This window comes from Aulonocara sp. 'chitande type north' Nkhata Bay, linkage group LG22, assembly GCF_057382095.1.
Source record: "Aulonocara sp. 'chitande type north' Nkhata Bay isolate Kocher_YH1m ecotype deep benthic linkage group LG22, A_spYH_male_GT1.1, whole genome shotgun sequence".
Classification (NCBI taxonomy): Eukaryota; Metazoa; Chordata; class Actinopteri; order Cichliformes; family Cichlidae; genus Aulonocara; species Aulonocara sp. 'chitande type north' Nkhata Bay.
The window spans coordinates 1,646,790-1,656,789 of NC_141364.1; the positions used below are offsets into that span (position 1 = coordinate 1,646,790).

The 10,000-nt window shown below is 47.5% G+C and overlaps 4 protein-coding genes across 5 annotated transcripts in view; 2 read left to right on the forward strand and 2 right to left on the reverse strand.

Annotated features, from left to right (window-relative positions):
* The window catches only part of vps52 (VPS52 subunit of GARP complex), a 12,691-nt gene extending 11,683 nt beyond the window's left edge, over window positions 1–1,008 (forward strand). For both annotated transcript variants that reach the window (XM_086280726.1, XM_086280725.1), the window contains exon 20: window positions 1–1,008. This exon is cut by the window's left edge and continues 400 nt beyond it. The gene's annotated coding sequence lies outside the window, so the exon portion shown is untranslated.
* A 1-nt stretch (window position 1,009) lies between these two features.
* On the reverse strand, window positions 1,010–6,070 carry LOC147303134 (uncharacterized). Its single transcript, XM_086280734.1, has 8 exons — window positions 5,885–6,070; window positions 5,506–5,661; window positions 4,698–4,741; window positions 4,250–4,609; window positions 4,061–4,151; window positions 3,422–3,600; window positions 2,892–2,945; window positions 1,010–2,779 (listed from the first exon to the last, which is right to left on the reverse strand). The coding sequence occupies exons 2-8, from the start codon at window positions 5,529–5,531 to the stop codon at window positions 2,697–2,699; spliced, it is 837 nt and encodes a 278-aa protein (XP_086136860.1). The 5' UTR covers window positions 5,532–5,661; window positions 5,885–6,070; the 3' UTR covers window positions 1,010–2,696.
* LOC147303135 (uncharacterized) overlaps window positions 6,041–10,000 on the forward strand; it is a 9,052-nt gene continuing 5,092 nt past the window's right edge. Inside the window, exons 1-2 of the mRNA XM_086280738.1 lie at window positions 6,041–6,408; window positions 8,394–8,516. Coding sequence (XP_086136864.1) covers window positions 6,372–6,408; window positions 8,394–8,516 — 160 coding nt within the window. The 5' untranslated portion in view covers window positions 6,041–6,371. The remainder of the gene's footprint in view (window positions 6,409–8,393; window positions 8,517–10,000) is intronic.
* The window catches only part of LOC147303136 (uncharacterized), a 3,758-nt gene continuing 3,062 nt past the window's right edge, over window positions 9,305–10,000 (reverse strand). Inside the window, exon 2 of the mRNA XM_086280735.1 lies at window positions 9,305–10,000. This exon is cut by the window's right edge and continues 873 nt beyond it. The gene's annotated coding sequence lies outside the window, so the exon portion shown is untranslated.

The following is a 10,000-nucleotide window of genomic DNA, read 5'->3' on the forward strand; positions in this document are numbered from 1 at the left end:
CCCCTGTCAGGGAAACGTTTGGCCCTCCTGGCTCTACAGTGACTGTGGGGGTGTGCAGGGTTCTTTGGCTTCTGTTACAGCAACAGCAAAACTTCCAATTAAATGCTAATTCAACCTAATGTAAATGAATGTCTAATAATCACATTGAATGAAGAATAAAATGATGATCCCCGATAGAAGCGATGAAGGCCGTGCAGCTTTCAGTAACTGAGCTTCAGTTTGTGAGATGATCAATAATCTATCAGCTGTTTTGATTGGCTCGCTGCTCTAATCAGACGGGAGCACGTCTGTGGAACACGTTACTGAGACTGACGCTGAAAGGACAAAATGTTTGTTCAGCAGGTCCAGTGTTTAGACTCAAACCGTCTCGCTCCGCCCACCGTCTCTGTGAGGCTCCGCCCACCAGCTTCATTAGAAAAACGACATTTAAACTAGATTAGCAGGTCTGCTTAGTTCAGTCTCAGCCTCCAGCCAGTGTGGAGCTCTGAAACACTGCAGTTCCTCCCACGACCACCAGAGGCCGACTCCCAGCAGTGAGCACCGTGTTACAGGTTTACAACTGTATTTTCTAACTCACCTGTTTAAACTGTAATTGATTAGGGGCGTGGCCTCTTTGACTGACAGGCAGCTGCTAACTGGACCTGTGCACCGTGTTTGCTTGTGCTGTGGCTCCATGCTTTGATACAACAATCATATTTAAGCTTCGTCACATGATCCCACTCCATCTTTCATCTACAGTCTGAAAACATCAGCGCTGACGGTGTTTCATAGAAGTGATCCATCACGCTAACACGATCTCGTTATATGCTGTACAATCTGGGGAATGGTGCGGTTTTATGGGAACTATTTTCAGTGGCGGATGAATCCACATGTGGTTCTCTGACCGTGTGTGAGCAGGAGAGTGTTTTAATAGATTTGTTGGTGAGGAGATGAGGATCCTCCTGCAGACAGTGTGTCGTGTTATTGATGTGAATCTGTGTGAAGTCTAACAATGAGAGTACAACACCAGTCTGTCTGTGCGCTTTATTTATTGTTGTTATTCACAAAGATCATCGTAATAATTTAAATGATTATAGTTCATGGAAAGCAGTCTGAATGTCACCAACACCACAACACAGCAAATACCACAGCGTCCTCAAACGCACCGCGGTGCGACCAGACCGATAACTGAAGCTCTCGGACATCGTTTGATTTAACTGCGTCTGACTGGATACAGAATCAAAGACTGTTTAAAGCGACGACCCAAAGCTACAGCGACCACATCGATAAAGGCTTCTAAGTGCAGAGAAGTGACGAGAAAAGGCTAAAGAAGATTAAAAGAACTTGAAATTATGAAAAATCATTAGAAGTGTTTCTTAGTGGAAAACGATGAGGCTGGACGAAGCTCAGCACACCACAGACGCCCCTGAGCCCGAAACACCAGCTGATCTGTTCATCCACAGCGGGCGGCGTCTTTGTTGCCATGGTGATGTTGGACACGGGGCAACGAGCGATTTTAAAAAAGAGTTTTGTTGCAAATGTAACGAGTTTTATTCTAAACGTAATACTTTCATTGAAAACGTTTTCATCTTCTCTGGATTTATCTGACTGACTGATCTGCAGTGGCTCCGCCCTTTGTGCGCAGACACTCTTCACACATAGATGAATCTGACAGTGCTTTTTGTCCATTTAGTACATTTAACAAAATATATCGTATATATTACATATATCTCTCTTTACATTCTTAACTGTTGAAATCCTCGGCCGGAGCAGTCACTTCCTCATAAGGCACCATTTCCAAAAGGTTAATGAGCTGCTGATGTGCTCCGCCCTCCGTCATCACACTTTGCCTCATTCATTTACCTCTTTATCACGGTGATTCCCCCCCCCCCCCCCAATAAACTCTGACCCCTGGGCAGGAAAGTGCTGATTTCCCACGGTCAGTGAAGGAGACCCAAACATAAACGTTTCAGGTCATTTTCTGCTCGTCTTCTGAGTGTTTTAGAGCTCCGAGGACTTTTACAGTCTATGTGGTGGTACGATCATTACTAATGGGATCTGCAGATGCAGACGTTCACACTGAGCTGTTTGACTGTTTTGTGCGGAGAAGTTTTGGTGAAACAGGTCAGAGTTTCTCTGATTCGTTGACGTTGTTTTGAATCTTTCACTCATTTCGCTCGGAAAATGAGTGAAACTGTTCCATCTGTGTCTCCGTTGGATCGGCAGTGGTTTCCGTGGTGACGAGGTCTGGTGCTTCTCTAGCACAGAGGTGATCACTTCACTGCAGGGGTCTCCATAATGAAATAAAGAGCTAAAAAGGCAAAGAGTCATGATGGAGGAGGATCTTCTCAAATCTGGCAACCTAAAAGGTGCCTTTTGTAAATGAGGCCTTATCAGGATCGGAGCGCGGCTTATTTAGAAGTGAACAAACAGAGGCAGGCTGCAGGTTTCCATCCATCGTAGTGTCAATCTACACCTAAGAACAAACCTGCGTCGCAGTCTGAGCCGCGGCTGCGTTTCTAAGAAGCCGGCCGATGATTGAGGGTCACAAGAAACAATGAACACACACACACACACACACACACACACACACACACACACACACACACACACACACACACACACACTTTAGATTCACAGCTCTCAAACTGGTGAACTGTCACCATCTGCTGCCTGTAATGTGCAGGAGTCACGTGTGCAGCTCGTGCAGAGGAAACTCAGAGAAGCTGAAGAGTTTGGAAACTCAGGACGAGAACTGCCAGGGTGAGAAGAGCTGAACAGCTGCTTTTGGCAGCAACATCTGGAAAGACATCAAAGTGGGAACACAGAGGGTTTTTTAATTTAATGTCCTTAAAAATCACTCTTCAGATGCAGACCCTGATTCATGGGCACCATGCAGGTGCTTTCCTCACCTGTGGGAACGTACTCCAGCTTCTCCTGGACTCTCCGGTCAGGACGGGCTTGTGCTGTGGGACAGACAGGTAGATGTGATGATGATGCACACGATAGTTCCAGTAAAAGCACAGGTTAAACGGCTTCAGTTATTCTGTGTCGTCAGCTGACTCTGTTGGACGCTCGGGGCTCAACTTTCTCTATTTCTGGTTCTTCAGCAGAAACGCCGACGCGGTCCAAAAAAACCATTTCCTGTTTTAAGTTTGTAATTTAATTCTCCGTTTGCGGCAAAGCGGAGCGTTCCCACGCTTCGGTGTCGAGCGCTCTTAATCGTAGACGGCGCTGGTGCTCAGATTCACCGTGTGGACAAAACGCCCTGTGGCGTTCACACACAAGAGCTTCCCGGTTTGAGTTTCCGCAGCCGAGCAGCTCCTGTCAGTGCTTTTGTCCATACGACGTGCACTCAGCGACTCTCAGGAGTACAACCTGCAGTACTAACTCATTTAAAGTAATCTAGGTAATCCCATTTAAGATCAATCGATAGGCTCACCATCCACAGAGAGCTGCACGGTGCTGACGGCGAGGCCATGTTGGTCCAGGACTTTGTAGATTCCTTCATCTGATGGTTTTAACCTCTTCACCGTCAGTTGCTCGAGCAGCAGGTGTTTCTCCAGGCGCTGACTGTTGTTATCGCCCCTCATCCACAGGTCCGACCACGCCGAGTCGTTTCTGTGGAGAATGTAAATGCTGTCAGAACAAAAACACCACGTCGTCCTCAGAGTGCACAAGCAACAGCAACGCGATCAGTCTGCCCACAGAGCCACAAACGTCTGCCTCCCTGTAAGAAGATCTCCCCCGCCCTCCCCTTGCATCCTGGTGCAGTGCATGCTCTGTGCAGCAGCACATCTGTGGGTTTATCCCAAAATGAAATCTGTCTGCCGTGAAAGTTTCTGCTTTGCACGAATCATTTTCCCCAAACGCCACATTCTGTCTCTGTCAGCACCAATTACAGGATGAGTCAGAGCAGCCAGCAGCCTTTGATTCGAGACACAAACTGTCGTTTTATTAAGCAGTAGGCGAGCTTTTACGTCAGCGGGGGAAATAAAGAGCTGAGGGGAGGAAGCGTGAGGGTGGGAGATGAACAAATCCACCACCAGCGTCTCCACCTGTCGGCAGGTGAGCAGCTCACCTGGCCTGGAAGACCACTCTGACTGAGTGACGGGTGTAGAGCTGCAGGACCATGTCCTCGCCCGGCTGATGGAACTGAGAGGATTTATGATCTGAAACAAAAGAGCCATCAATGAACAGATGAAATACTCCAGGAACGACATCAGAAGGAGACTGTCGAGACTCCAAGGAGACGATGTCAAACACTAACCGCCCACAAGCAGCCTGACGCCCTGAATGAAGACCCGAGTTCTTGCGGACCTCTTTCCGTCCACCACCATGAAGCTGTCGTAGCGCCCCGTGTCTCCGAGCTGAACGTCGCTGATGATCAGGGAACAATTCCCCGACCCCAGCTTCTCCTCGGGCACCCTCACCCGGCCCTCAAACTCCGGCGCCTGCCACTTCTCATCCCCGCGCTGTTCGAACACCGTGTCGGACAGGGTCACCCACTGGACGTGGCAGACGGGCAGAGCCGCCTCACCCAGGTGGGACTTCCAGCTGCAGGGAAGGATCGCCTGGTCCCCCGCCATGTAGGAGATGGACAGCATGGCGGAGGAAAGAGAAGAGGAGTCTGCAGAAAGAAACACAGCAAGAACATCCTGTGAACAGGGACGTGGGATTGACCAGTTCTGACCTCAGAGTGTGACGCTGATACTCACCAACTAAAGCTCCGGTGTGGAGACACAGTGTGAGTATGAAAAACCTAAAGAAACACAAGAAAATACGTCATAACGGGGTTAGACGATCAGCTTATAGAATAGAATAGAATTCAACTGTATTGTCATTGCACATGCACAGGTACAGGGCAACGAAATGCAGTTTGCATCCACCCAGAAGTGCTTAGTGATATAGATATATTACAATATATATTAGCAATAATAAAGATATGTAAGTATATTACAGAATTATTCATGAGGCTCTCTTTATTCACCTTAAATGGTCATTAGAAACACACTAGAAACACATTAGAGAGAAGTCCACGTGCCATAGCTTCCTGTCTTATAACGCCTATCATGTGGAATCTGTCCAGCCAGCTGTTTGTAGCGGTCCTGCCTGTGAGCTGCAGTGAAACTTAACTCTGACCAGCGCTCAGAAACGAAACTCAGCTTCCACATGATCCAGGCAAAGTTTCATTTCTACCCACGGACTCGTTTCCTCAGTAACGAAACTGCCATGCGCCGCGATCTCCCTGCAGGTCCCGCCCTGCAGGTCCGCAGCATCATCATCATCATTAAAAATAATAGTAATAATAATAATAATAATAACAACAACAATAATAATCATATTTATGGTTATTTCTCCTGCAGAATGCCCCTTAAACCCAGTCTGAATTCACTCCCACCTTTCATATCCGAATAACATGTTTAGATATTACCCTGCATGTTTGCTGAATAAAAATTAAATTAAATAAATAATAAAATAAACAGGAGCAGCTGTTGCTCAGACCGGAAGTGCAGTGTGTCGTACCGGAGCCGCTCGGTGACCGTCTTCATGATGTCCGGTTCGTGGAAACTCTGCTCAGTCTTCTTCTCCGTCCCCCGCGTGCGGTTTCTCCACTCTGTTTACTCTCGGCTCCTCTGACAGCTTATCAACCCAGCGCGTGAGTTTCGATTTCCTGCGAACCTGTCAAATTAAAAGCACGGAATCAAATTCAGTGCCGACGAGTGCCGTTCTTCATCACCATCATCATCATCATCATTATAGCATTGTCGCTGCTAGTTCACATTTTGTGAAAAACGTTGTAAAAAGCGGAGAAAAGAAGATTATCCGATTCATATTATCACTGGGCTTTTATTTTGAAGCAACCGTGAGCTGCGGCGCGGAGCTCTGCAGAAACGAAACTTACCGGCTCAGCTGAGCGGAGCGCGTGAAGCTGCTGACGCCTCGGCGTGAGTTCGCGGGAACAGCGCGTGCCTTCCTTTTAGCGCTCCAGCAGCAGTGTTGGTGGTCTCTGCTGCTGCTCAGTCAAGTCCCGCTCACTTCCCCGTCCCACATTAAAACACTTTGCGCCGTCAGTCTGTGTGTCAGTCTGTGTGTCAGTCTGTGTGTGTGTCTGTGAGCGTCAGCTCCTCGCGCTGCAGACAGCTCGTGCAGCACACCTGGAGAAAACTGATCTGTATTTAAATGATGGCGGGTGTCACGTGGATCCTGACCGTTCTGTGTGAGTTTTATTTTATTTATGTTTGTTTTTATTTCAGGACTCCCTCTCAGAATGGCTGCGGGATTTCAAGTGTGACGGGACGCTGCAGACCGGCCTGGTCAGCCTGGAGATCCAGGAGGTGGAGGAGGAGGATGCTGGGCTGTACTTCTGCATCGGGAGGTTTGCAGATAAGATGCACGTTAACAGAGGAATTCAGCTGACTGTGGACGGTAAGACGATCAGACGTTTCTGCTGTCAGCTCGAGCTGAGCTCAGAAACTTTTTAAACAGCAGGAACATTTCACGATACACGATGAAGATCTAACATTTCCTTTTTCAGATGTTCGTGTTGCTCTGCCTGCTGGTCCAGGCTGTCAGGCTTGGTCAGGAGGCTGTAAGATTTAAAATCATTTTCTGGATTTTCTAAAACAGTTTTGAGAGTATTTGATCATAAATGTTTACATGCTGAGTTGAGGATGACTATGGAAACAGATCAGTGGAACATGAAAGTGAGGCCGTGACCGTGGATTCTTTCTTTAAAACGATTTATGAACACTTCCCAGGAAGCAGACGTTCTGTATGACTTCTGGCTCACAGGAGGGGATATCAAGCGTGGACCTGTAGGTGGCGCCAGTCAGTAAGCGTTATGCTCTGGAGACGTGACCTCCTGATCTCTTATGGAGCTGCAGCTGGATGTTTCTGTTTGCAGCATGTGCAGCTGTCCGGGCTGCGTTCACAGCTGGGGATTAGATCACAAACTTCTTTTGTCTTCACTGAGTTTTTCCGTCAGTCGGCGTCTCTGTGTCTCAGTCACTCGTTAGGCTGCAGCGAGCTTCAGTTCTCGGCATCGATCCTCCGGGTCTGTGGACCTGTGCTGCACTCTGCCCCCACCTTCTTCAGATCAAACAAAATCGATGTGAAACGTGTGCGCTGCATGTGTGCGCTGCATGTGTGCGCTGCATGTGTGCTGATTGTGTTTTAAAGACACTAACAAAAGTTTCTATCCAAAGTCACCCAGCCTGTTTCTTTACTGTGAAAATGTTGTGAAACATAAACCAGTGCTGGATAGTTTTCATCATGATCACACTCTTAAAGTAACAAACGGGGTTAACTTTAACTATTTTTAATACTTCCAATAAACTACAGTTTGCATTCAGAAAAACCGAACCATCAGATCAATGCTGGCACGTTTCCTCTCAGAGCAGCTAAAGACGTGAAACTGTCGAGGCTCAAGTTTCCAATAACTGCATAAATAAAAGCTCGTTCATCACAAACCAGCACAAACGTTTGACTTGTGAAGAAGGCGGGGACCGTTCCTGTGTCTAAAAGTGGAAATGTGGACACGTTCAAAGACGCAGACTTGTTTCCGACCACGAACGCACCGATTTTACTCGAAATAAACAAACTGCAGCAGTTTTTTGCCGCGTGGATCAGAAGAAAACTTGATGTTGACAAAGTTTGAAAGGTGCAGTAGGATTTCTGTTCTAGGATGTTTGTGTTGTTGATCAGCTGATGGGACAGCAAGCTGCCCCCCACAGCAGAACGGAGGCAGGGGGCCCCTCGGGGGCCCCGGGGCTCTCTGCGTTCCATGAACGGACATTTTGTGACAAACATGCTACACGTCACACACGTGTGGAAAAACGAGTGGGGTGAGTCGTCACCCCCCCTGAATCTTGTCACCGCGCGTCCACGCGTCTGCAGCCGAGCAGCTGAACACACGACGGTTTCCTTGTGCGTGCTGACACCTTTAATAGTTTGTGTCGTTGGAACGAAGTTGTGAAAGAAACTGCAGTGAGACGTCACATCAGGATGTACTGGAAATAAAAGTACATGTTATATTCTATTTTTATTCTATTGATCTGAGTTTTTACGTATTTAATTGTTTTGAGTTTGATATATTTTTATGTATTGTCTCTTGATAGTCGGGCGCTCAGCTGAGCGTCACTCGTGGTTGGTTTTATCACAGGAGAAGCTTTAATGTTCTCTCTATTAAACACCACCGAGTCCTCTTTAGGATTTCCCGCTGACCTGTAAAGACGAGTCTCCGCCCCCACGGCACCGCCGCAGCTCATTTTTCCTCCAGTTATGAGTTTCCTGTAACCAGTGTGAAACCTTTCAAACCCACACAGGGAGCCGGTGTGTGGGTTTATACGGCTGGCACAACGATGTGAAAAGAAGCAGAATAAATGATGGTGTGTGTGATTGTGTGTTTGCAGGAGGTGCCGGGCGGTCGTCCACAGACCGGATGAGGCAGCCGTGTTTGAGTCTGGGGCTCTGCCTTCTGCCTACGCTGCTCGCCTTCTGCTTCGTCTGCGTGGCTGGATGCTACCTGTGGTCAGGTGTGTTTCACGTGTCCCATAATGCTTCCTCAGCTCAGCCGTGGCACGTTTGTCAAGCTCAGTTTATGTGAGGTCAAAGTTCAGGTGGGATTGTTGCACTTTTACTTGGAGCCGCGCTGCCCTCTGGTGGTGGGCAGGAGTTACAGCACTCTGCCCATAAAACAGTTCACACTGAGTCTGCAGGTAATGAACAAACATATCAACAGCGTGCGGTAATGAAGCCCCTTCATTCATGATGTGATGTGAGTCTAACTTCCTGTCTATGTTCAAAGGTGCGTATATGAATATTACAGGTTTGTTGTATGTCGGGACACGAGTCTGTGGAGTCTGACAAACACGATGCTTCCACAGGTGTTTGCAGTACTGACACAAATGTAGTGTTTAAATGTCACGCTAACACCGTCACAGTGGTTCTGATTAGGATGCAGATGGAGAGCTAATAACAAATCCTGCAGAATGAAACCTAACTGAAGCTTAAAAATGAAAACGATGTGTGGCAGCTGTGTAGGTCAGGTGTGTGATCGCGGTGACAGCGTCCTGCGTGAACAGGTTTTACCAGCTCGGTCAAACAAACACTTTTGTTCTGGAAGGATCCACGAGTGTGGGTCTCTTTATTTAAAGGGAAAGCTGTTAAACTTCAGTTAATCATTTTTCACGTTTCCAGACCCTCCAGGGGGCCGGACTGGCGTCTTTGCCAGGCCGATTCTGGGCCCCGGCCCTTATGTTTGACACCCCTGGTTTTCAGATTTATAAATATCATAAAAAGAGGCTTCACACACAGATGAGTGCGCTCTGTTTAATTCCATTCAAGCAAATCAAATTCACATGTACAAGGAAAACATCTGTTCTCACAGCTGGTGGCAGCGTGGAGACCCCGCACAAGCTAAATATAAGAGATTCTTTATCATTTCCATTCTTACATTTGAAACGATGCCATGAAAAACATCAGACCTGTGGCGTCACACCTCACAGCAACCTTTTCAAATAAGAACAAGACTGAAGCAAAATCATCTCCTTCTCTGATCATCAAAGAAAAGAGTGGATCCAGTGCTGCTGATCAGACAGGAAGGAAAACAGGACGAGAATTCAATCTAACGCCACTTTCAGCGTCTCTGCAGACGACCCTCAGCCTGTACTGGAAACACACCTGGATGTAGCTCTGAAGCCTGCAGTGGTTGCTGGGACCAGCAGGGGGCAGCAGCTGTCAGTGTTTCATGGTAACTGTGACAATAACGATCTATCGTCTCTTAGACTGCAGCGAGCAAGTTATCCTGAGCTCATTAGGTTCAAGTCTTATTAAAAATAACAACGTGAAGTTTAATTAGTAAAATCTTAAAGCCGGTGTGCGCTCACCTGTGACTGACGGGGTCTGCCCTCTGACCCCGCCTCACTATCGAGGCTTAAAAACTAGGAATGTGAAGAAGTTTGGGACTCAGAGGTCTGACCTCCAACTCTGACACCGAGCGAAAGGATCGCAGCGTGAG